Here is a 27,990-nt window from a genome sequence, read left to right on the forward strand (position 1 = left end):
CTGAGGAGAAATCACGTCAGACGCAGAAAGGGATGGGAGAGCCCTTCTGCGCATGCGCGGCGGTGACAGCGGCGCGAGCCTCGCTTCTTGGCTTTGACAGCTCCAGCGTCGCTGGCGTTTTCCGTCGGATTTCGGCGACGCCCTTCGCGGCTGTTGGTGAGGGAGGAGGAGGAGGAGGAGGAGGAGGAGGAGGCCCCTTAGCGACGCCTTCTCCCCCGATGGGCCTTTGCCTGGCCCCGGCGCCATGGCGGCCCTTTACCAGAGCTCGGACCCGTCGGCCTCGGCCTCCCCGAACAAGCTGCTGGCGCTGAAGGATGTCCGGCAAGTGAAGGAGGAGACCACCCTGGACGAGAAGCTCTTCCTCCTCGCCTGCGACAAAGGTAGGTAGGTGGGCCCGAGGCCTCGCCCGGCCTGGCAGGCCCCGCCTACAGCAACGCACCTGCCCTCCCTCCCTTCCTTCACATCCCCCTCGTTATCCCCATCCTCATCGCCATGCCTTGGATTCTGCCTGGCTTTCCCTTTCCTGGAGACCGAGCTCTGGTGGGCTTTTCTTGGCAGGATGTATTGAACTGCATTAACTCAACGTTGTAGATCAGGCATGGGCAAACTTCGGCCCTCCAGGTGTTTTGGACTTCAACACCCACAATTCCTAACAGCCTCATTTGTAAAATTACAGGTCACCAATTACACAACTAAATATATACAGTCTATATAAATAATATATATATAAATAAATATATGTTGTTGTTCATTCGTTCAGTCGCCTCCGACTCTTCGTGACCTCATGGACCAGCCCACGCCAGAGCTCCCTGTCGGCCGTCACCACCCCCAGCTCCTTCAAAGTCAGCCCAGTCACTTCAAGGATGCCATCCATCCATCTTGCCCTTGGTCGGCCCCTCTTCTTTTTACCTTCCACTTTCCCCAGCATAATTGCCTTCTCCAGGCTTTGCTGTCTCCTCTTGATGTGGCCAAAGTACTTCAACTTTGTCTCTAGTATCCTTCCCTTCAATGAGCAGTCGGGCTTTATTTCCTGGAGGATGGACTGGTTGGATCTTCTCGCAGTCCAAGGCACTCTCAGAACTTTCCTCCAGCACCACAGCTCAAAAGCATCCATCTTCCTTCGCTCAGCCTTCCCTAAGGTCCAGCTCTCACATCCGTAGGTTACTACAGGGAATACCATGGCTTTGACTTTGTGGGATTAACAGAACTCAAAAACCACTGGACGAATTGACACCAAATTTGGACATAAGACAACTAACAACCCAATGTATGTCCTTCACTAAAAAAAAATTGATTTTGTCATTTGGGAGCTGTAGTTGCTGGGATATATAGTTCACCTACAATCAAAGAGCATTCTGAACCCCACCAATGAGAAAATTGGGCCAAACTTTCCATACAGTTCTCCCATGACCAACAGAAAATCCTGGAAGGGTCTGGTGGGCCGTGTTCTTTGGTTTTGGAGGTGTAGTTCACCTACATTCAGAGATCACTGAGGACTAAAACAATGACAGCAACAGAGAGGAAGCAGGCAGGGACATCTAATTACCTCTCAACAAAAGTTTGCTCCAGGCACAGCCAGCCCATTGTATGCTAATCAAGGTGGTCAGTATTCACACCTAGCCCCAGCAGTCAAGAGTCCTTTGTCTCACCCTGGTCATTCCACAGATATATAAACCCTTTTTCCTAGTTCCAACAGACCTCGCTACCTCTGAGGATGCTTGCCATAGATGCAGGCGAAACGTCAGGAGAGAATGCCTCTAGACCATGGCCATGCAGCCCGAAAAAACCTACAACAACCCAAAACAATGATGGATCTGGACCAAACTCTACACGAATACTCAATATGCTCAAATGCAAACACTGGTGGAGTTTGGGGAAAATAGAATCTTGACATTTGGGAGTTGTAGTTGCTGGGATTTATAGTTCACCTACAATCACAGAGCATTCTGAAACCCACCAATGATAGAATTGGGCCAATCCTCCCACACAGAACCCCCATGTGGGCCACATGCGTGGCAGGGGACGGCTAGTAGAATCATAAAATCATAGAGTTGGAAGAGACCTCGTGGGCCAGCCAGTCCAACGCCCTGCCAAGAAGCAGGAAAATCGCATTCAAAGTACCCCCAACAGATGATGATGATTAATAATTATAATAATAATAATAATAAACACGCCAAACTCCTCTGGGACTTCCGAATTCAGACAGAGTTCTGGAGCATAATACTCCTGACCTCACAATCGTGTATGGATCGTCGATGTCGAAATCCCAGGTGACAGCAGGATTGCAGAGAAACAACAGGAAAAGCTGACACAATATGAGGATTTAAAGATCGAACGGCAAAGACTCTGGCATAAACCAGTCAAGGTGGTCCCAGTGGTGATTGGCACACCGGGTGCAGTGCCTAAAGACCTTGGCCTGCACTTAAACACAATCGACGCTGGCAAAATTACCATCTGCCAGTTGCAGAAGGCCACCTTACTGGGATCTGCATGCATTATTCGCCGATACATCACACAGTCCTAGACACTTGGGAAGTGTCCGACGTGTGATCCAATTCAACAGCTAGCAGAGTGTCTACTGTGTACTCATCTTGTTGTGTTTCAAATAATAATAATAATAATAATAATAATAATAATCTTTATCCATCTCCCCAAAGGGGACCCGGGGCTTACATGAGGCCAAGCCCGATAATACAATTACAATAAAATGAATACAAAACAGCAAAAACAACAACACAATAAAATAAGGCAATAACATAAGTGAACATAAGAAAAAAACAGAGCAGTGCAAGATACAGTAACAAACACACACAATAGGCGGGCCAAATGTACACATAAAGTGAAAAAACCCTGGATGAGATGACAATGAAAAAGATGTATTTGTAAGGGAGGAGTGTGTGGAGGACAGAACAGTGGAGTCAGGCCTTAGAAAAAGGTGAGGGGAAGGGCAGTATGAGGACAACTTGAGGGAGAAGACAACAGGAAAAAATATGAGGTCACTCTCCAAAGGCACACTGGAAGAGCCAAGTTTTTTTAAAAAATATTCTTTATTAAGTTTTCAAACACATATATAAAAAAAGAAAAATACCATGGAGACACAGGGAAATAGGGTAGGGGTATTGGGGGGGGGGGGTAAAATACAACTGCAATCTCACAGTTCGTAATACAAATAGTCAAGAGCCAAGTTTTTAGATGGCTGTCCAGCCTCTGTTAAAAGCCTTCAAAGAAGAAGCCTCCACCACACTCCGGGGCAGAGAGTTCCACTGCTAAACACCCCCCGCAGTTAGGAAGTTCTTCCTAATGTTCAGGTAGAGTTTCCTTTGCTGTAGTTTAAAGCCAGTGTTCCGTGTCCTAGTCTCAAAGGCAGCAGAAAACAACTTCTCTCCCCCCTCCCTATGATTTCCCCTCACATCTTGTTACATGGCTCTCATCATGTCTCCTTTCAGCCTTCTTTACCGCAGGCTAAACATGCCCAGGTCTTTAAGCTGTACCTCATAGGCCTTGTTCTCCAGAATCTTGATCATTTTAGTCACCCTCCTTTGGACACATTCCAGCTTGTCGACATCTCCCTTCAACTGTGGTGCCCAGAACTGGACACAGTATTCCAGATGTGGTCTGAATAGTTGGATAGCATGACTTGCCAGGATCTAGACACTATGCTCCTATGTATGCAGGCCAAAATCCCATTGGCATTTTTTCCTTCTGCATGACATTATTGGCTCATTAGTAACTTGTCCATGAAGACTCCAAGATCTTTTTCACACGTACTGCTCTCAAGCCATGCGTTCCCTTCATTGTTTCTGCCTAAGTGGAGTATCTTGCATTTGTCAATGTTGAACTTCATTTTGTTAGCTTTGGCCCATCTCTCCAATCTGTTCAGCAATGACAAGTAGAGTTTCACTCATCCAACGTTCTGCATTATCCAACACAATCTGCCTCCCACCCGGATCCACAGCTGTTTCAATACATTTTAGTGTTTTGGTGCTAAATTCGTAAATACAGTAATTACTACATAACGTTACTATGTATTGAACTGCTTTTTCTGTTGATTTGCTGTAAAACACGATATTTTGGTGCTTAATTTATAAAATCATAACATAATTTGACATTTAATAGGCTTTTCCTTAACCCCTTCTTATTATCCAACATTTTCACTTATCCAACGTTCTGCCCTCCTATTTATGTTGGATAAGTGATACACTACTGTATATTGAAAATGACTGATGAGCAAATTGCATTACAGGTCGAGTTTCACTTAAGTATCTGTTGGAATGTTAGAAATGAATATATTTTGATAAACTACTAGACAATGTGTTTAGGATATTGAAACATGTTTGTATACCTCATGTGTCACATGCAGTCTTCATAAATATCTCTTTTCTGCAAAAGTAATTTGCCTTCTCTGAATCAAACAAGTATCTGTGGCCCTGTAGAGCATCGCACTAAGTCTGTAGGGCATTAATCATAGAATCATAGAATCAAAGAGTTGGAAGAGACCTCATGGGCCATCCAGTCCAACCCCCTGCCAAGAAGCAGGAATGTTGCATTCAAATCACCCCTGACAGATGGCCATCCAGCCTCTGTTTAAAAGCTTCCAAAGAAGGAGCCTCCACCACACTCCGGGGCAGAGAGTTCCACTGCTGAACGGCTCTCATTAGTTTTCAACCTGTGGGTCCCCAGACATCTTGGCCTTCAACTCCCAGAAATCCTAACAGCTGGTAAACTGGCTGGGATTTCTAGGAGTTGTAAGCAAAAAAAAAAAACAAAACATCTGGGGACCCACAGGTTGAGAACCACTGCTGTAGGGGATGGGATGGTTCATTAACGGGTTGGTTGTGATGTTATTAAAATAAAAAGTGATTTATTTGATAAATATCTCATAAGATGTTAAGACTATTTACAAAGGAAAATATCCTGAAATAGTACCATAGGTCTTTGTGCATTACTCGTTTAGGTGATTATTACATGGTGAAGAAACTTTTGGAAGAGAATTGCGCTGGTGATATGAACATAAATTGTGTAGATGTCCTAGGAAGAAATGCTGTTACTATAACTATTGAAAATGAGAATCTAGATATACTACAGCTTCTTCTGGACTATGGTTGCCAGGTACTGTGAAAGCTCATTTATTTTTTAAAGTCTGTTGAGGAGGAAAAAAATAATTCCATCTTTTAAAATTAAAAATATGTAATTGTGTGCAGTTCATTGTTATTCCTTTCATATTTTTAGTCCACAGATGCACTTTTGGTGGCGATTGACTCAGAAGTTGTGGGAGCTGTGGATATACTACTTAATCATCGACCAAAACGAACCAGTAGACCAACAATTGTTGTTAGTATTGATTTTATTTACATGTACAGATGCTGTATCCAAATCCCCATATTAAGTGCTAATTGACGACTTTCTTGATTAGGGACAGCTTTCTTTTAGCCTGTATTCTTGAAGCAAGGATGGGAAAGTAAGGTCTTCCAGAGGTCAAACTGCAACTCCCAAAATTACTCACCAATGACAATTCTGGCTAGGTGATGGAAACTGTAGTAGTCTACGATTGCTAAAAGACCACATTTTGCCCACTCTTGCCATAAATGATAAAGATTTAAAAATATTGATATCCCATAAACCTGGGTACATAGATTGACCTAGAATAACCCAATCATGATCTGGATTCTGTTTTGTTCTGTTCCCATTGCATATTATAGGGAGAATAGTGCTTGTTCATTTTTTCCATTAAATTTCAGAGAGTATTTTCAGTTGAAAACACTACATGTAGATTGATAGATCGTTTATATTTTTGCATCATTTCAATTACTGTTGCTTCAAAAGAGAGCTTTGTGTAGTTTGTGTACAAGTGAGATTTAATTCTCTCCTCCACTGCCATTTCCTTTTGTTGCATATCTTTTTAAATTGCAAGCCTGATGGTAAGGAATTGTCAAGTTAACAGTTTGCAAGCTACCTTGGGAGATTGGGTTGTTGTGAGTTTTCCAGGCTGTATGGCCATGTTCCAGAAGCATTCCCTCCTGACATTTCACCTTGGGAGACCTTTTAAATAAAGGTTGGGGTATAAATGTGCTAAATAAATAGCGAACTTTTGTGGTAATAGTAGTAAAGAAATTGAACACTGAATTGGGATAGAGGGAGAGCTTTTATCATAGCTTCCACCAAATTATTACATTTTCGACTTCTACCAACAGTGGGAGGCATGCAAGTTGGAAATGGCAGTGGAGGAGAGAATTAAATCTCATGTGTACACAAATTGAAATGATGCAAAAATATAAACAATCAATCTACATGTAGTGAGATTTTCAACTGAAAATACTCTCTGAAATTTAATGAAAAAAATGAACAAGCACTATTCTTTAACTATCTGCTATGAAGGACCATCATTCCCCACCCACCAGGGCCCAGAACTATATTTGTTCCTGTTTGCTATAGTTGTTTCTTCCTTTCCTGGAGGTTCTCCTGAGGCCAGAAATTGATGGCTTGGAAAATAGCTCCAGTCCATGGGCCGCCACTTTGAGGAGCACTTATTTAAATTGTCCTTTGATCTTGTTCTATGATTTTAGCAGCATTTAGAAGAGGTTTAAATTTCCACATCCCTATGCCCTGAAATCCTGGCGGAAGGGAAGATTCACATGTGAAGGCTTCTTTGCACCTATGCCCATGTAGCCCCAACTCAGCAACTGATATCACATGTGGACCTTCAGACCAATAGATTGTACCCCCTTCTGTTATAGGATGTGGAAAAGCATATGTTTGTTGAAACTCTGCCTACATTGGTGAACTGAATTAGAACAACTACTGAATTGCTCATTAAATGTATCTAAACAGATTCAGGATGTTGTTCTAAGTGGGGTGCCTCCTTTAAATTGTATTGTTGGATAAAATGTACTTATTGGGGGGTTTTTTTTTCAAAAAGAACATTCTGATGAGATACTTTTGAGTGTAAAAATATGAGATCCCCAGAAGTAGAATGTTTATAATTTTAGACTGGTTTAAGATTTCAATTCTAAATGGACAATTCATAAAACTTAATTTATTTTCTTTTTGCAGAAATTAATGGAACGTATTCAAAATCCAGAATACTCAACAACCATGGATGTGGCACCTGTTATTTTAGCGGCTCACCGTAATAACTATGAAATCCTTACTATGCTGTTAAAACAGGATGTGTCGTTACCAAAACCACATGCTGTGGGCTGTGAATGCACGCTGTGTACAGCCAAGAACAAAAAAGATAGCTTACGGCACTCCAGGTTACTGTAATTAGCTCTTTATTCATGCATGAAATTTCATCCCTACTTCAACGTAAGATAGAAATTTAAATGGCACTTAAATAGACAGAGAATCAATTGTTATTATATATGTGTATAGGTAGACTTGTACAAATATTTCTGCTTCTATGTTTTGAGGAACTTATTAAAATGAATAGTAGTAATGACTTTTCTTACTGAAGTGAGAGGTATGCAATGCATCTGCTGAACTGAGAATGGGATTGTGATTTTTCTAAGCAATTTATTTCAGTAATATTTAAGTATGTTGACCTCACTAGGAGCTTTTGCTGTTGTGTACCACCTTGTCATTTTTTGCTTATAATACAATGCTTAGAATGGGAGTGAGTAGACAGCCAGTTGTCTTGATATGGAAACAGTCTCTGGCTAAAGTTACATATATTTGGTGATTTAGGAGATATTGGACAACATTAAGGCGCAAAGTGGTTCTGTTCCCATTGCATGTTATTATCATGTGATATTAGAATGCAGCACCAAAAGGGGGGGGGGGGGAATATTGGAATTTTGGTAGGGCAGGATAGAAATAAGACTAAAGAGGCTCTTCTATCCTAAAGGCTTGTCATGGCGTGATCCTATACATTCTAATCAGAAGTAAGCCATGTTAACTGCAATTAATCCTACTCTTTGGTAAATGAATACAGTATATTACAATCTCAGCAGGAAACCAGTTCTATGGGACACAGTTATTAACCTATCACAGTAGGATTACAGATAGCAACTAGCATAACGACCAGCTTCTCATGTTATACTGCATTATTATATTTGCAATTTGGGGGTCTGGCATTCAATATAATGACCATTTTCTTTGAGTTAACTACAGCTTTTTGCTATCTGTGTGTGCATTCTTTTGAAATTATTAGTTGAAGTCATTATAGCCTACAGTTTGATTTGTAATTGTGTTGCATCCCATTACTTACTAGGCATGATAACTCTTAAATGTAATTCCATCAATATTTTTTCTTCAGGCTGGAGGGAAAAAAGTAATTTCACTTATTTTCTAGGACATGCAGATAAGATATGGAGCAGGAAAGCCCTGTAAAGGCCATCCAACCCAACTCTGCCATGCAGGATTAAAAAACTAAAGCACTCTAAGACATGGTTATCCAACCTCTATTTAAACATCTCCAAAGAGGCAGAGTTCACCTTTGCGTCTATTGTCATATGTCTTTTTCTATGTAGAAGTTAAGCGAATTACAAGCAAATCATGAGCTTTAAAACTCTGATCGTAATAAAAACTGTTTTTCTTAAGATGAGTTCTTCAACATTTTCATTATAGATTCCGTCTTGATATTTATCGATGTTTGGCCAGTCCTGCCTTGATAATGCTGACAGAAGAGGATCCAATTTTGAGAGCTTTTGAACTTAGTGCGGATTTAAGAGAACTAAGTCTCGTAGAAGTTGAATTCAGGTACAGATTAAAACTTGACCCGGAATTATTATTTTCTTTTTCTACATATCATTGATTTCATGCATACTATGAGTCAGTAAGACAACAAAATCAAAATTATTAAGAAACAAGCATTGATTGCAAATACTCAATTAAAACTGTTTAATCTGCATTAGCAGCTGTTGATTTCCTTGTTGTTGGAATCCTAAATCAAGTTCAGGTTGCAGTTTGTTCTTTAAAAGATGTATCCAAGGTGCTGATTCCTATCCCCCATAATAGACTTAATACCTTGGATAGCTACTTTAAAATTTTGATTGAAAACTGGAGTGGATTCACAATTCTACTGACATGTAAATCATCATCCACCACACAGCATGAAATTCAATCTTAACTCATCTTTTTTAGGATCCATTGGCATTGACGCAAGTGTTTAGTTTTTAGTTAAAAGCAATGGATGCTTAATGAATTCAAGGCTGGAGTTAAACTTGCTGGAAGAAACATTAACAACTTTAGATATGCAGATGATACCACTTTGGTGGCTGAAAGCAAGGAGGAGCTGAGGAGCCTTCTAACCAAGGTGAAAGAAGAAAGTGCAAAAGCTGGGTTGCAGTTAAACATAAAAAACCAAGAAGATGACAACCAGACTGATTGATAACTGGCAAACAGAGGGAGAAAACATGGATTTCTTCTTCCTATTTCTAGGAAACAGCAAACAGGAAATTAGAAGACATTTACTTCTTGGGACGAGAGTAATGACAAATCTCAGTAAAATAGAAAAGAGTAGAAGACAGCACACAGGCAATGAAGGTCCTCATAGTTAAAGCAATAGTATTCCCCATAGTAATCTATGGATGCAAGAGCTGGACCCTAAGGAAAGCTGAGCGAAGTAAGAAAGACGCTTTTGAACTGTGGTGTTGGTGGACAATTCTGAGAGTGCCTTGGACTGTGAGAAGATCAAATGAGTCCATACTCCAGGAAATAAAACCCAACTGCCCATTGGAGGGAAGGATATTAGAGGTAAAGATTAAGTACTTTGACCACATAATGAGAAGACGGGAAAGCTTGAAGAAGATGATGCTGGGGAAAATGGAAAGAAACAGGAAGTGGGGCCGACCAAGAGTATGGTATCCTTGAAGTGACTGAATTGACCTTGAAGGAGATTGGGGTGGTGTTGGCCAACAGGGAGCTCTGGCATGGGCTGGTCCATGAGGTGACAAAGAGTCAGAAACGACTGAATGAATAAACAGCAACAAACTTGATTACAGTGTTTTCTGACCTATGTTGGGACCTACTATTTGTGCTACCTTAGAGAGTCTTTAACACTGCATATTTAAAATAGTGGATAGTGCATATATCCAAATATTTATTATTAAATCCGTGTGTAGGAAAGTTTAGAGCAACAATATTAGTATGCGTCATTGATGATATATTGATTACATAAAAGGAAACTGGCTTAAATCTATTTAAATAGCTTTCGTTTTTGAAGTCTGGCATTTGCTCTAGATCCAGGAAAGATATTTGCACTTTTACCCTGATGTTCATATCAAAAATATGTTTGTATTTTTCACCTTCCCTATTTCCTAGAAATGATTACGATGAGTTAGCCCAGCAATGTAAAACATTTGCTAAAGATTTGCTTGCCCAAGCACGGAATTCTCGGGAACTTGAAGTTATTCTAAACCATACGGCAAGTGATGAGCATGTGGATAAAAGGGGACTGTTAGAAGAAAGAATGAACTTGAGTCGGTTAAAGCTTGCTATTAGGTATAATCAAAAGGAGGTATGTCTTTTCCTTTAATTTATTGCAAAAATGATGCAAAATAAATGGCATTGTTTCTTTGGTTGGTAATATGCAATGGTACTATAGTTGTTGCACTTACATTGGTAGACTGAAGGAAAAAAATGAGTCAAGCAAAGATGTTATTCTTAATAGCAGTTCTTCACTTGATCACTTTCAAAGTTTTGTTTTCAACATTCTAATTATTTTGTTTGATGTGTTTTTATATCTGACTATCATTCACCAGAATTTGTGGTGGAATCTGATGTTCCTATTGTTGGAAGAAAAGCCAAAACATATTGCCAGATTATAGCCAAGGAAGTCTTCTGGTATCCTAAATATCTCTGGGAACATAGTCCTTCATGTAAATAGGAGGTGTGCTTTTCAGCTACAGTTGTAAATACAGAGTTCCAGGTGATGTCACTAAGATATAGCGGAATAGGGAGCCATGGATAAGATGACATTTAAGTTTTGGTTTTAACTGAATTGCTATTTTTCTAGCAAAAACATAAAATATTAAATCATTGAAGTGAACTTAAGAGTTTTAGGTAACTTGTTTTAGGTAACTTTTAGGTAACAGTTTTGCATTCAAAATTTAAACTTTTTTAAAAGCATATTTCACATTACTTCACATTGCAATCTAATTATTTCTGTCTGTCTTTATGGGTTTCCACAGAGCTTGAGCCTTCATTGGCAACTTTTATTAACATAAACTTCTTTTCCTGTTGCAGTTCGTTTCTCAGTCTAATTGCCAACAATTTCTCAATACTGTTTGGTTTGGACAAATGGCTGGTTACCGTCGCAAACACACATTCAAGAAGATTTTGACTGTCTTAACGGTTGGCCTCTTTTGGCCACTGCTATCTTTTTGTTATTTATTGGCCCCCAAATCTCGAATAGGCCGAATAATTCACACTCCTTTTATGAAGTTCATTATTCATGGAGCATCATATTTCACTTTTCTGCTGTTACTTAACTTGTACTCGGTTGTCTACAATGAAGATAAAAAAAACACAATGGGGCCAGCTTTGGAGAGAATAGACTACCTTTTAATACTCTGGCTCATTGGTAAGTATAGGACTGGTACAAAATTATTGTTCTGTCAGTTTCTGGAAATAATGTTGCATTTTACCAGGTTTAGGATATCATTTACAAGATTTACATTTCTGGAGGTGTGATTGATTATGATGTAGTTAGAGCCATTAAACATGTTCTTAATATGTCCTATAATCAGGAATATTAAGGACATTTAATCAACTACCAAGCTTGCAAATTTTGTGGTTTGTTTGTTTGTTTGTTAAAAAATGCAATACAACTGTTTGGTTTGCTCCTGACATGATAGATAGATAGATAAATAAATAAATAATCAGGAAAATGCTGCAGACATAATTTCCCAGCACCCTGATCTGCTGTGCCCTGGAAACTCTTCAGTTGAGCCTGTACCAGACTCAAATGGTAGTTTTTGAGGGGCGGAATCAGATATAAATACAATGAGGGAACTATGTCACTGTAGTTGTATCTAACAATGCAGAATCTCAGTCTACATGTTATGCCCATTTGTGGTTTTATATGTATTTTGTACAGCTCTGAACTAAATTGTACTGGTCTATGGCTATAAAGATTACACACAGTTAAAGCATCTAAATAGCAAGAGAAATATATTTAAAATATCAAAACAATTACCCCAGTAAAACCATGAGTAATAATTTAGTCAGGAGAGCTTCTTTGTATAAAAACACGTTCAAATGATGACAGAAGAAAAGCAATATGCATATATGACCTCTCATGATAGGTATTCCACAGAGGAAGAACTAATATCCTGAAACCTCTGGTCTGAGTGGCCTTCAAATGGACTGCAGGCCAGTGTAGCATCAATAGGATCTCATCTGGTGACTTCAGGGACCAGGAGTTGATGAGAGAAAAAAAGAGAATGAACAAATATTGCCCTCTACCTCAATAAAATAAACACGTGCTTTTGTCTAGTGAAGTATACATACTATTCATGCAGAAAATATTGCACGAACTAACTCTCAGGACAAGTACATAAAAGGCCTTAAATGGTGGGACAACAGAAAGCAGTGTGTGTCTTTACTGCATTTGCAGTAATCTTATGAAGTGTCCTATATATCCATGTAATTGTGTTCCAAACTGTTTTTGAAAAAAATCTAAATCCCTATGGAAATTAGGTTGTGTGTGTTTGGGGGTGTGTGGAACAAATGGAGACTGGTCATCCACATTTTTACAACATGTGCACAAATCTCTGTTCCTCCAAACCCCTGAATTTTTGAATTTCCAGAAATGATTTGTAGATTAGCTGTGGGAAATACAGAACCAGTAGAGGGAGCACACAGACAATTACTTTTCAGTTTTGCTTTTTAAAAACCAACTTTCATTGCAGTGATTTTCTAGGCACAAATAAAAGTACAAACCATGCCTTTCATTTTATGAGAAGCAAAGTGTTCCAATAATACTTTAAATTTATGGTTTAATTTTTCACTTGTTTGGAACTATGTATGTTTCTAGTATTACTGGTATTTTTATTGGATTTATATCTAGACCTTCTGTCAAAAATGGGACTCATGTTGGCTCCTAGTAGTGTTAAAATAATGAAAAATACTATCACAGCACAAACATGATCAATTATGTAAACAACATTAAATTAAAATGCAGCCTAAAATAAAATTTACAAATCACAATGAAAAGTGTACCACACAGCCCTGTCCTGAATTGCTTGAAGAATTGTAATTCTTATAGTAATTGTCTAGAAATGTTTGAAACTTGACTAATTTAAGCTATTGTCAAATGGTGGATCAATATGTAAGTAAACTGAATTGAAGGGCAATCTGTACTAGGGACTGAAAGGAGAATTCGGGACAGCATCTTTTAATATTACTAGTGACAGAAGAATAATGGTAGGTAATTTGAGTTACACAACTTAGCTCAATACTGAAGTTCTGTTGAGTCAGAACTTAAGTATAGTTGGGGGCTAACAATTGGATTTAGACCATATTCCTCATCTAACCTTTGAAGAAGTATGCATCTGATACAAAATAGGGAGAAAATGCTGAAATATTTGTGCAACATTGTTTCATATTGACTATATTCTTTTTCTGACTCACAGGAATGGTATGGTCAGATGTTAAAAGACTCTGGTATGAGGGCTTAGAAGACTTTTTGGATGAATCCCGAAATCAGCTTAGTTTTGTCATGAATTCACTCTATTTTGCAACTTTTGCCCTGAAAGTTGTTGCACATAACAAGGTAAGCATCAATGCTGTAGATTGTTGACACAAGTGTAAAATCACTTTGGTTCCCTCCCTCTGCTCAATTTTTTTTAGAGGGAGCAATAAAGCCTTATGATAGCTCTTTAAAATATTGTCTTTGTATTTATCCCAAGGAATAAGGCAGAAGGGTGAGCATTAAGTTGAGTCTGTATTTAGGTTTGGGGTGTGCTAATTTAGGTGGTTTTTTTTTAGGGGAAACAAATATGTTTCATGTGCATTATACTACTTGTTGAAAACAGACATGAACTTTACAGTTTAGCAGAAGATCAATTATATTCTATCTCAAACCAGGCCATCTACTTTTTACCAATATAGTATGTTATGCAGACATTGTAAAATGAAAGAGGCCCAGATTTTCTGCTTAGTATGTACAGTACAAATCATTTTGTGCTGTTTTTCTGGATATTAAGCAGGTCTGAATATTGTATTAAGTCAGTGGTTCCCAGCCTGTAGTTCATGGACCACCAGTGGTCCACAAGAACAAAAATGGGGTCTGTGTCCTCACCAATACTACACAGTTGCCCCGAAACCACGTGGCAATGAGAGCAACTGGCTCATGAAACCCCCTTATAGTGCTGAGGCAACAGGGATATTGGGAGGAAAGAGACTTACTACCCACAAAATATTACTACTATCACATCAGCTCTAGATTATTAAATATGGTTTTCTGTGGGCAAGCAGATGGCAACTACTGGATGGCATATGTTCTGTATCAGAAACTAGAGCTGGTGTGGTCTATCCAATGCAGTTTTCTGAATCAGCACCACAAATAACTAAATCAAACATTGACCAAAAGTTGACCAAAAACTGACCAAAAACCCTTTTGGTACTGATGTTGGAGAGTGGTCCCTGGTTAAAGTGGTCCCTGGTCAAGTGGTCCCTGGCCAAAAAACGGTTGGGAACCACTGTATTAAGTGGTACTTTCTCTAAAGCAGGGCTTTCCAAATTCTATGTGTGACATCTTAGCGTGTTGGTTGCAGCATGGTGTTTTGTCATGCCAATGTAATGAGAATGACAACAATTTTGGAAATATCTGTTATCTTACGAATCATATCTTTAAAAAATATAAATAAAATATTTTCACAAGATATGTTGTGTCCCTATATATTTTGTTGTTACAGTTTATCCCTCTCACTTATAAGAGGTTAGTTTAACCTCTGGTTTGCTGGTAAAACCTAATGTCTGTTTCACAAAATGATGCCTGTCCAAAAAGTGTGTCACCAACAGAAATGTTTGGAAAGCTTCTCTAAAGGAGTCTGTTTTTAAACTAATGGGTTATGGTCACAGCAGAATTTAATAACCACATTTGCTGTGCATTTAAAACATAAAATGTTTTTTTACTTCTGGAGAGAACACTATGAGAGTATAACCTTGAAAATTATGTGAGCAGATTATTGGGAATAGGAAGTACTGACCTTTTATCATTAACTTACTGACATTTTAGATGAGGGGAAGCACAGCTGAAAAGCCAGCTGGTGATCTGATTTCAGCCCCCGCCACCCTTCTTCATTAATAGGCATGCTGTATGCTACAAAATCCTTTAAACCAAGGCTTTGCAATTTTACATGAAACCATGATGAATACCAAATGAGCCTGGTGATTTATGTGATGTATTTGTATAAAATATAGGGAGATTTTTCATTACCCTGGATCTCTCTTCCACTTTATTTGCTAAATAAAAAAGCCTTTTAAAAGAAAGCCTAGCTAATTTGCTAGGGGTAGCTGAAAACGCAGTTCTCATTCATTTGTACGTGTTACAAATTAATAGAGTGCTTTACTTTGTGTTTATTGATTTTCCTCTCAATAAATTTGTCATTTACATTTCCATTTAATGCACTTTGTGACTTTGCAATTTGTACATGAAACACTAATGTATACCAGACGATGCAAGTGCGACTGAGCATTGTCAGAAACCTTGTGGTGCAGTGGTTTGGCCACTGGACTGGGACACTGGAAGTGCAGGGTTGGCCAAGGAAATCACTGGGCAAGTCACACTCTATGTCAGAGGAAGGTCACAACATTCACACCTCTCTGATAGCTTCAAGTGAGGGTAGCCATAAATCAGAAATGACTTGAAGGCACATAGCAGCAAGAAACCCTATCTCACAAGGATGAATTGACTAGAGGAGAAGAAGAGCAATGTAAAATCCATTTTGGAAAAAAGACAAGATAAAAGTGATTCCCCCCCCCCCCCCCAAGAGCCAGCATAGTACAGTGGGTTGAGTGTTGGACTAGTACCTCTGGAGACCAGGATTAATAACCAAAGCCAGCCACAGAGACCTAATAGGTACTCTTGGGCAATTCATACTCTCATTCACAGGAGAAGGCAATGGCCGATCCACCTCTGAACAAATCTCACCGAGAAAATCTGAGAATGGGCTCATTACAGATCAGAAATAACTTGAAGGCACACAACAACAATTTTGACTTGTGGAAGGCCTTGTACATGTCAAATGTCTTTAACCTTAGGATTTATGTTCCTATTTCTCAGAAACTGTTGGTCCTAAACAAACTATTATCAGTCATCTTAATCATGTGTCATGTGGGATATCTTAAATAATGCAATATATTTTATTGCTACCTATTAAACCTGGAAATATCTCACAGAACACATACACATATTCAATACTTTCTGTGAGTTTTTAGTTGTTCATCTACAGCTTTAGTAGTCTGATGATCAAATTGCACATTATATAGAGTATGTGCCTGTAGGTGCTTGTGTATGTGTCATAAAGGACAGTCATGAGTCAAACCTAGTTTAGCTTTGATGTGCTTGTGACTGGGTTTAACTCTTTCCTTCATGCAATAGTCTCAATAAAAGTTACCTCCTCTTATGAAGGAAGCCGTTTGTCCTGGCATTTAGACTCTATGCCAGCTTTTTTTCTCTAGTCAAACAGCAGGTGGGGGAGCATTGATGTGGGTGAGGAATTGTCAGGGTCAAAGCACAGGTAGAAGGTTTAGAATCCTTTCCAGTTTATATGAAGAGGTTTTCTTATATGTGTACAGCTGATATTTTCAGAGCAAACTTTCCACCTATCTGAAATGCATTTTGAGTATAAGATTAACTTGTTTCCTATTATGTCTGCTTGCTTTACATGTAAGACCCTTTCAGTTCTTGGTTGTTAGTGTAGTAAAATTGTTCCCTAAGATATAAAATTTAATTCAAATAAAGCCATCTTATAATCTTGACAGAAATAATTGGAATATAGGCAATTCAGTAGGGAATCTCTTTGATCACTGGAACATTGGTATTTCCATGCAATGCTAATCCTTTTCGTAGACGGTTAAAAGATGGAAACTATTCATCTTATGTTACAGCTTTCTGGTAGTTGCATGTGGTATTTATTTATTTATTTGTTTGTTTGTTTGTTTCATTTATATACCACTTTTCTCACTTCTGGGAGGACTCAAAGTGGTTTTCAGCATATTCACAGCAAAATTCAGTGCCTTACAAAACATGAAAACCTAACATAAAACAACAGTAATAATGACAATGTTGTGTTATTTCTTCTTGTCCTCTACTCACTTTTTCTCATGAGTGGGACAAGTTAGAAGCTGCTAATTCTCTTTGTGACAAATAACAAAATATGTGTTTCCACACAAATTAGAAACATATTGCAATATTTGCCTCTCAAACACAACGAAGTTCACAGGCAAAGTGGCATGAGTAACCCTCAAGGCTTGCTGTGGCTCATTCAAAACTGGAGAATTATCTGAATTGAGCTGGTATACTATTGGTTTATGAGAAGTGTCAGTTGTGTCTCTGTAAAATTAAAGTGACTTCAACTTCTTTTTAAAAATCTAGTTCCATGATTTTGCTGAGAGGAAAGATTGGGATGCCTTCCATCCTACACTCGTGGCAGAAGGTCTTTTTGCTTTTGCTAATGTTCTGAGTTATCTTCGACTTTTCTTCATGTATACAACAAGCTCTGTCCTCGGACCACTTCAGGTCAGTTGTTATATATGAAAAAATGCTATGTTTACTGTTTGAGCCCTCCCATCCCTTAGCACTATATTAATAATTAAATGAATCTAAATAATTGATTGTGCTGATACAGTAGCTCTTGTGGGTGAATGTTGGGTTATGTGGGTTTACTAAGACTGTCTGCTTCAAAATGGATGAAACTTCATATGGTTAATAATGGTGTGTAGCAGCCTTAAAGGGATTTTGTCTTATGCACCTTTCACAGTTGCTTGATACAAAATAATTAGCAACACATTCTATTTGTATAGCCAGTTATTATGATAAGATTTTGCAGGCTTCATTTAGAGTTGGTTTCCTCTATGACAACTGTAAACTAAAGAAGCTGACATAGAATACTGACAGTCCCCAAGTTACAAACAAGATCGATTCTGTAGGTTTGTTCTTAGGTTGAATGTGCATGTAAGTTGGAATAGGTACATTTTAAAGTGCAACTCCAGCCAGAGAGAAAGAAGGGGGGGGGGGGGGGAGAGCTTTGGGTAGCATAGGGAAGGGTTAACTCTCCCTTTGTGTTTGTTGACTCTCTGTGCTCCTGTTCAGAAGATTTCACTTCATGTTCTGTCTCTGTGATAATTGGATTTTGAAACATTTGGCTTGTTGGGGAAATTATGATTGGTGATATAGCTTCAGTGGAGACACCTTTTCCCCATTATAACTCTTTCAGAACTGAATTTCCTATCCGATGGGTAGATTTCTCTCACTTCCTGTTGTCTCACCCCTGTTCTTAATTATGAGTCGTTTGTAAGTCGATGTTTGTAATTTGGAGACTGCCTGTCATGTATACGAATATGTTTGAATTGTCCAAAGAACAATACTGACTTTCTACTATAAACAAATAAGAGATCCTTCTTCTTCTCTCATTAGAGCTACCTAATGAGATGCACAAGGAAAAAGACAAAAATATTAAACTCTTTGGGAAATGGAGCTGCAGCATTTATCTATATTTCTTTCTCTCCTAATCACTCCCTTTACAAATTTCCATTAAAACTATTTTTAAAAAACCCTCAACAATACTGTGGTGAAACATTGACTGTTAGAAGTTTATATTAATTTTGAAGTGGTTCTTTGTATAACATTTTATTTATTCATGCAATACAGTTATAACATGTATTTTTATTAGTCTTCTCTGTAGTGAAAGTAGCATTCCAGGGTAGGTAAACAACCAACAGGCACCTCATTCAATGACACACTGAAGCTTTAGATGCACTTGCTAACAACCATAGATTAAGCAATAATCTTAGCAAAAACCCACATGCTGTTTCCCAAAAGTAGGTCATAGCCTTAAAGTGCCTATAGACCGCTCTCCATCAATGAAATGAAAAGCAGATTATTATAACACATTCTTATTTGCATTCAAAATTACCAGATTTGATTGTGTAGTTTAATCTTCAACCTGTATTTGAAAAGCTATTAGTAAAATATTATCAGTTACTTGTTTATTAGCAAATGGATAAGATTTGTTGAACTCTGGATTCATTTTAGTAAAACATTGATATCCAAATAGTTTTATTAAATATAGTGAATAATTAAGAAGGCTGGCTTTTTGTAATAGCGGTCTTTACAGGATAAATCTACATGCTACAAATATAGATAAGTTATTTATCTGTGATTATCTATGAACACACTTTTTTCGTGTCAGGAGCGACTTGAGAAACTGCAAGCCGCTTCTGGTATGAATATAATTGATCTAAATAATTAAATAAATCTATATTGTAGTTACCTTTAACCTGATTAGCACTTCCATACTGCAAAACTCTAATAACTGGAAAGATATTTGGTACCTTATTATTTATGTAATTCTCTTAAGGGTACTACTTCTCATGAATTGCTCCTATGCTATACTACTTCTCATTATCTTATCTTTTATTTCAGTGTTATATGTTATATGCAGGGTGACCCAAAATTGTATATAGACATTTAACATCTTATAATTTTGGAATTATTATTTTGCAATTTTATTTCAAAAATGTATACATCTTTAATAGGATTGAAAGTTCCAAATAGTAAACAGGTGTCACAAAATTACAAGAGAATCCTCAAGTAAGGTTTGCTTTAAGAACGTGAGCAGTGCATTGCTGCACAACTATGATAATTTGAACTCCTTATATAGAATTGTAATTTAAAATGGAATTTGGAACTTATTAAATATTTATTACAACATTTATTTTACAATATAAATGTATGTTTACTTAGCTTTCAAATAATTACCGTGGCAAAAAATGTGCAATTTTGGGACACCTTTTATTTAACATAGAAAGCTTAAAATATCTTATTCATTTCACAGTCCTGTCCTTTGTGTATTTACTCAGATGTACAATTTATAAGACTGTAGTCTGTTGTACTCTACCTAGAAGCAAGATATATTTATATTATAAAAATAATGTTCATTTAAGGGTTTCTGGCAGTTCATATATAACTGTAATGCAGTGGTTCTCAACCTGTGGGTCCCCAGATATTTTGGCCTTCAACTCCCAGAAATCCTAACATCTAGTAAACTGGCTGGGATTTCTGGGAGTTTAGGCCAAAACACTGGTGACCCACAGGTTGAGAACTGCTGTAATGATTCTGTTGCTAGACTCTCTTGTACTGCCTTGAATTTGACCAGAATTTTTTATTTATTGTTTATTTATTTAAAACATTTATATTCCGCCCTTCTCACCCCGAAGGGGACTCAGGGTGGATCACAGCATATATATGGCAAACACTCTAGAACAATGCCATATAGCCCGAAAAAACCCCACAAGAACCTAGATTCAATTATCTGTTTTCCCTGTTATACCTCGTAGTTTTTGTATGTCTTTCTAATACACACTTATGACTTGCTGCATCTTGAGAATTTAAATTTAATAAAATGAATATGTTCTACAGATTTCAATGGGGCAGATGTTGCAAGACTTTGGAAAATTTCTTGGAATGTTTCTTCTCGTGTTGTTTTCATTCACAATTGGGTTGACCCAACTCTATGATAAAGGTTTCACTGTGAATGAAGAGAAGGACTGTGCTGGAATCTTCTGTGAGCGACAAAGCAACGACACTTTCCATTCGTGAGTTTCAAAGCATTGTCTGAGGTGGTAATAATAAAAACTAGCTGTTCGGTTTTATAATGTGGCTTCACCTTATGGGAGAAGGGGCATCATCCTGGTTTACTATCATTGCAGTTCTATCTAGAGTAGTGATTCTCAACCTGTGGGTCCCCAGATGTTTTGGCCTTCAACTCCCAGAAATCCTAACAGCTGGTAAACTGGCTGGGATTTCTGGGAGTTGTAGGCCAAAACACCTGGGGACCTACAGGTTGAGAACGAATGGTCTAGAGAATCAACTGTAAAGTCTGTTCAGTGAATAACATTGTCTGATTCAACACTGAATTAATAAATAAAGTTTTTAATGGATGTAATTGGACTATGAAAAGAATTCATGGCTGTAATATTGCAGAGTTCAGACATTAAACTGAATAAATTTCAAAGTGGTATGACAAATATTACTGATACCAAACATTTTTTTGTCATAAAGAATGAATTGATTTGGCCTGGAATGCATGGTTGCTAATATTTTTTCTTGCATATCTTTCTGAATTACTTGGTTACAACTTTCCCCTTGTTTCTTTCAGGTTCATTGGAACTTGCTTTGCCCTATTCTGGTATATATTTTCACTTGCACATGTAGCTGTATTTGTCACCAGATTTAGTTATGGTGAAGAATTGCAGTCGTTTGTGGGTGCTGTTATTGTTGGCACCTATAACATTGTAGTTGTGATTGTCCTCACCAAGCTCCTTGTGGCGATGCTTCATAAAAGCTTTCAGCTGATAGCAGTGAGTATTTTTAAAACAAGATTTATTCTATTTCAGCATAAACTTGACTCTTGATTCTTTATAGTAGAACTACCCTGGTACTTCTAATCTTAATAGTGTTTAAGGAGTAAAGAAACACGGGCTTGACATAATTTACCCTCGTTAACTTGGTACAAAGCATAAACATGACAGAGGAAACCAAACTAGAAGATTACATAGGAATATTCTCATGCATATACATACATCTATGCATCATGATAGATCATAAAATAGAGATGTTGCTAAGACTATAACCAAGATCTTGTCTTATGCATGGTATATCAGCTTGCCCATTGTTTCATGTGCCCGTGGTGGCGCAATGGATTAAACCCTTGTGCCAGCAGGACTGAAGACCGATAGATCGGAGGTTCGAATCCAGGGAGAGCGCAGATGAGTTCCCTCTGTGAGCTCCAACTCCACATGCGGGGACATGAGAGAAGCCTCCCACAAAGTTGGTAAAACATCAAATCATCCACGCGTCCCCTGGGCAACGTCTTTGCAGATGGCCAATTCTCTCACACCAGAAGTGACTTGCAGTTTCTCAAGTCACTCCTGATATGAAAAAAGTGCCATAATACAAAGATAGTTTTGAGAGGAAAGGAAGTTTGTAGATATTTCTTCTACTTATAACACAGGCCTTTCAGGAAGGTTTCCTGCAAATTCCTAGTCAACACAAGCATGGATATTTTGCGTACTTTTGCTATCAATAATCCAAATCAGTTTGTAATAATGTTGGTGTCTTTGGTAGTTAATCTGCTATCTATGGGCTTTGACATCATAAGTACGGTGTTTTTGAGGTACATCTAATGCCACTCTCCCATTTGGTCTAATAGAGAATAGAGTATACCCTAAAGAGCAGTCATAGTACAAGAGCCCACCAAAGGCTTTCTTTAGCATTCAGGACTAAAATGTGTTTTTAAGAAGCTCTGTTACGGTGACTTTCTGTTTAATATTTTAAAACATAGTCATATTGTGAAGGCAATACATTTAGAAGCGTATAATTCATTCAGTTGGGTACACAAATAGCTGCATGTAACTGCTGGTGCTCAAGAGCAATAAATTTCACATGACCTGGAACAGAACATTCCTAACACCTGTTTCTAGGGGTTTCTTGATTTTTTTCAACATATGTTTTATTGATGTAATTGTGATGTGCAATAATTCTCATGTGTGTTCATGTTTGATGATCTTCTGAGGTCATCCATGCCCAGAATGCCTCTGAACTAACATGACCGACAGTTTCAGTGAATGTACTAATAAATTCTTCTATCAATTCTTCTATTCTTCTATCATTTCATTTATCAATCTTTATTATTAATGACTGAAGCCAGGGATGGCCAACTCTATATGTTTTCGGACTACAGTGGCTTTTCATTGCGAGCTGCTCTGGCTAGGGCTGCTGGGACTTGTAATCCAGCACCTAGAGAACCACTTTGATTCACTTTTGATTTAATATAAATAACAATTTCAGAATTGAGAGACTCTGGCACTGTAAAACATTCAGAATGTGATTTTTGTATTTGCTACTAGTCATCTCTTCCCTCGTCCCTCACCAGCTGTCTCCATCTTTCTGAAAAGAGTGAGGCAAGTATGAAAATAGTGAGGGTTAGATGTGGGCCAGTAGCCTATGATGTAAAATTTCCTTATTATTGCCTTTAACCAAATGTTGAACTACATAATCATGGTTTACCAGGACTTCTGAACTTAATTTTGTTTTCAATTATTTAGAATCATGAAGATAAAGAATGGAAATTTGCTCGTGCCAAACTATGGCTTAGCTATTTTGATGACAAATGCACACTACCTCCACCTTTTAATATCATTCCCTCTCCTAAGACTATTTGCTGTCTATTTAATAGCCTCAGTAAGTGGATCTGTTCTCATACATCATCTGGTAAAGTTAAACGGCAAAATAGCTTAAAGGTAAGACACTGATTTATTGAGTGCATTGTCATAATGAAACAAATTCTCATAGTTATAAGTTATTTGTCACCAACATTGCATTTCTGCTTACTATATTACATTTTAGGTGCTTAACCTGCATATCTTAAATGGTATTATAACTGCTTGCTCTACAGTTATACATCTATTCATTTTTGCATCAGTTTAATATGTTCTAAGAACCATTCAGTTATGAATTAGTTCCTGATATGTGTTGAGATTTTTAGAGCATGGATTGGTGTTTACTAGCTGGAGGAGGGCCACGTTGTGCCTCCGTTGGCACTTCAGAGGATTACAAATAAATGCCTTCACCTCTTATGGCTCCCATACTTCTGGGGATATGACAGCAATTTAGACACACACCTCTTCCACACTTTTTAAGGCTCAGGAGCAGCCTTTTTCAATCAGGAAGTAATTCAGAACCTGAAACAGCTAGGGAGGGAGGATAAAATCACTGGGGATGGATGAAACTTACTCTTGAAAGTACACACCACATTTTTCTCACCTGCATATCCTATACTTATTGTGTGCTCGTGCTCTCTCTCTCTCTCCCCCCCCCCCCCTATATATATCTTAAGATGGGGAACATTTGTATATAGAGATAATTATCAAATTTCTGTGTGTGATATACATGTCAAATAATGCAGTCAGTCCGGCAGGGAACATGACAGGCATGCATATATGCAGATGATGATTGGAATTAAGCATTTAGAAGTCAATTTGTAAAATATTTACCCATTTTATGAACAGATAAATACTGATAAGTGTCATTAAGTACAAAGCATAAACATATGGTAGAGGAAACCAAACTAGAAGGTTACATTAAACAGCTGTAAGTACAACAAACCTAAAAATACAGCCTGAGATAGACAATAACAATAACAATGCAGAAAAGAAGAAAAGTAAAGAACACACACAGAGGCAGGTCAGTTTGAAGGAGTGGTGGCCACTTCAAGTCAATTGTAGCAAATTCTGCTAGAATTATACAGTTTTTTGCGAAGTGGAACACAATTGTTCCTTTGATTTTCAAAGGAGCATTAAACGTGTGTTTAAATAACTCTAGCTAAATTAATGATATCAGAAAAACAATGTTGGCAGTTCCATCCTGCCCACTCTTCTTTTACAATAAAACACAGGCTTTCTAACTGGGAAAATCTTGTAGCCATTTGCACATCATAGCTAATATGTCACTATTGTTATTTGCTTAAAGGAGTGGAAAAATCTGAAGCAAAAGAGGAATGAGAATTACCAGAAGGTGATGTGTTGCTTAGTGCATCGCTACCTGACGTCTATGAGACAAAGAATGCAAAGTACTGATCAGGCAACTGTAGAAAACCTCAATGAACTACGGCAAGACCTATCAAAATTTCGAAATGAAATGAGAGACTTGCTTGGCTTCCGAACTTCAAAATATGCCATATTTTATCAAAGAAACTAAGATTATGGCCAGACCTAGACCTTTTCATTCCAATAATTTTGTGATCAGCTCAGATTTTTAAAAAAGTTCAGTATCATTAAAAGTATGATTGCATCAGCTGCCAGGAAATTCAGTTGTGAAAACAGAGTACTCTTCTCATATTCTTTATGAAACTTTTAATAATACCGTATTTTCTACATGTTTATAGTCTGCTAAGCATAAATGTGTACTTTCACAAAGCTCATTAACAACACCCCCCACAATATTGAGAAAGAATAGTTATTGAAATTTCCTTCCACAACATATAGGAGTCAGCATTAGGTTCAAAACCAACAGAACTGTGATCACCAGCAAAATACTGTAATATTAAAAGGCATAAGTAAAGTTCAGGTCTTAACAGCTTCTAAAACACTTGTTAGAGGAGACCAGCAGAAAAGTGAAAAACCATATTGCTATTATAAACATTTCTTGATTTTTTTTTTGTATTGAGTGCCACTGAATGATACCAAAGACTATAGCATTTTGGAACCGAATCTATGATCTCATCCGTATGTAAAAATGGAAATTGAATAATCTTTCTAATAGGTAATTTGAATCTTGTCATTTACCTTCATATCACTTGAATTTGCTTAAAATTAGTTGCTCTCATGTGGATTATTTAACACAAATTTCAAATATGAATGTTGAAATGTAAGCATTCTTCTCTAAAAATAAACACTTCAGAAATATTAATTGCAATTAAGTCAACATTCACAAAATTAATTAATATAGATAATTGTCATCATTTGTAAAAATGGGTAGGAAATTACAAAATAATACTTTGCTATCATGTTGAAATATTTCTTCACATGAAATTGTTTTGCTGGTATGCATGTATAAGCATAGAAGTTATGATCCCAAACCAGTTATGTATCACACTTACGATGCGATAAGCTTAGTTGCACTGATATAATTGAAAATCTGACAAACTTAGAGTGAGATCTTTGTATTTGTAGGTAATCCTTTGTGAATACAGCTCCCTCTCCCCTTCATGCCTCCTATATTGAATGTATTTTGCTTTGGCTTCTGAATATGCCAGGTGATTTGTTTATTTATATTGTAAATTATGTAATTACCAGCAATTTCACCTGAGCAGCAGGAAAATGTGGTGAGTACCAAAAATCTATACCAAGCATTTAAATTTAGAGCTGAAGCATTGTGTGGAAACCTGTCTTTTTAACTTTGAGGGAGAATGGCTACAATACAGTGCATAGTTAGTTAGGCATATTTATGGTGTAGCATAAAAATACACAAGCATGATTATATAGCTTGTTTCCAAAAGATACCAAATCCATCTGAACAAATTTTACTAGAATAGAAAATAAACATGCTGAGGATTTGCATTGTTTTCTACAAAATGCAGTTTTCCAAGCCCTGTATCAATTGGTTCTACCTATCTTCGTGACTGCATCCCCCCCATGCTCCTGTGCGAGCATTAAGATATGTCAAGGAGGCCCTCCTTGTGGCCCTGCCACTGTCACAAGCATGGTTGGTGGGGATGAGAGAAAGGGCTTCCTTGGTGGTGCCCCCCCCCAGCTTTGGAACGCCCTTCCCAGGGATATTAGAGAGGCCCCACACTGTCCCCCTTCCAGAAGGAATTGAAGACTTGGATGTTTGGACAAGCCTTTGAGAATGTCTAACTCCATGGTCCACAGTTAATGGAAGAGCATTGCACTTTTGTCCCATGCCCTAGTTCATGAGCTACCACTTGCACTATCCTATTCCTGTTCCTAGTTACGGTCGGCCATGTTATATGACAGTTCTCACCATAGGTTATTGGGCGTTGGTTTGAGTTTAAATCATTGTTTTATACGCTAGTGGGTTTTATCTTTTGTTGTATTGTGTGTTTATTTTATGCGTTGTTTCAGGCACATTTTGCCCTATGTAAGCTGCCTTGAGTCCCTTTGGGGAGATAGAGACAGGTACAAAAATAAAGTTGTTGTTGTTGTTGTTGTTGTTGTTATTATTATTATTAAATACATTTGATAGTTTTGATCTGTACATAATATTGTACTCCTAGGCAACAGTGTGTTGTTGTCTCTAGCTCATTTTTCAAATTTGTTGGATTTGGTACCTTTTGGGGGGGGGGAATCCACATTTATGCTGAATCTTATAGTTGCACAAGTGATTGCACAATGGACACCAATCCCTTGAACTCACCTGCTGCACCAGAGTAGAACAGAGTTTCTGTAAATTCCCCATTCACCAAGTCAAAAAAGAGAGTCGGCTGTGTGCCCACTTGCAGAGCAATTGGGTTCACTCCAGACTGTGGATTGATTTTATGGGATGTAAATATGTAGGCACTGATAATATCTAGTTTAAATATTAACTTGCAAAATTTAAGGCTAAAAGGTGCTGGTCATCTAAGTAGTTGTAATTGATAACAGTGTCTGAACTAAAGGTGGGTTTAAGTCAACATTCCTCCTTTTGAGGAAATTTATTATAGCAATTTTTGGATGTAAAGCTAATATATTTTGTGTATTATAGGACATATATGTGACTCAGTGTTATTTTATAAGAAAAGAAGTTGGTTGCATTGTTGAAATGACAAGGGAAATCCAGGATTTTGTTTACATTGTATGAATGCTTTATACCGTGTTATATTTTATTAGTTGAAATGTTAGAATAGCTATTTCCAAGACTAGAAAATAAAATAGCTGGTGAAAAGCCTGGACCTAGTGGATAAGGCATATTGTTATTCAGGAATATCATTACTTTTGCTACCACATGTACCAGATAGAGCTGTATGGTTTTGCGACCCTCCCTGTTAAACATATATAGATTATTTTGTAGTACTATTTTCTTATTTTCCATTCTCATTTAACTGTGTAGCCATACTGTAAACTTGCGCATTCATTTTTCTTACAGAAATAAATGACAAGATCTGTATTTTCAATGTTATCTCTTGAATAAATTGAAGATCCTATCAAGTATGCTTATCTTGTGCAACTTTGTAACTTTGGGGGGGGGGGAGAATGGTTACAAATAATCTATTTCGGATTTTTCTCAGAAGAGATGTGTATGTTCTGAAATTTTCATTCTTTGCC

At 37.7% G+C, this 27,990-nt stretch overlaps 1 protein-coding gene across 1 annotated transcript; it reads left to right on the forward strand.

Moving 5' to 3' along the window:
* The first annotated feature begins 17 nt into the window (after positions 1-17).
* Positions 18-27,873, forward strand: TRPC1 (transient receptor potential cation channel subfamily C member 1). The gene is given in 14 exon segments (XM_060767782.2): positions 18-164; positions 167-380; positions 4,955-5,109; positions 5,230-5,331; positions 7,051-7,259; positions 8,566-8,697; positions 10,261-10,456; positions 11,185-11,521; positions 13,575-13,714; positions 17,543-17,686; positions 20,588-20,763; positions 21,327-21,528; positions 23,275-23,469; positions 24,698-27,873. Coding segments are annotated over 14 exon segments (2,562 nt in total). The 5' UTR covers positions 18-32; the 3' UTR covers positions 24,926-27,873.
* The last annotated feature ends 117 nt before the right edge of the window (positions 27,874-27,990 follow it).

This window comes from Anolis sagrei, chromosome 3, assembly GCF_037176765.1.
Source record: "Anolis sagrei isolate rAnoSag1 chromosome 3, rAnoSag1.mat, whole genome shotgun sequence".
In the NCBI taxonomy this organism is placed as follows: Eukaryota; Metazoa; Chordata; class Lepidosauria; order Squamata; family Dactyloidae; genus Anolis; species Anolis sagrei.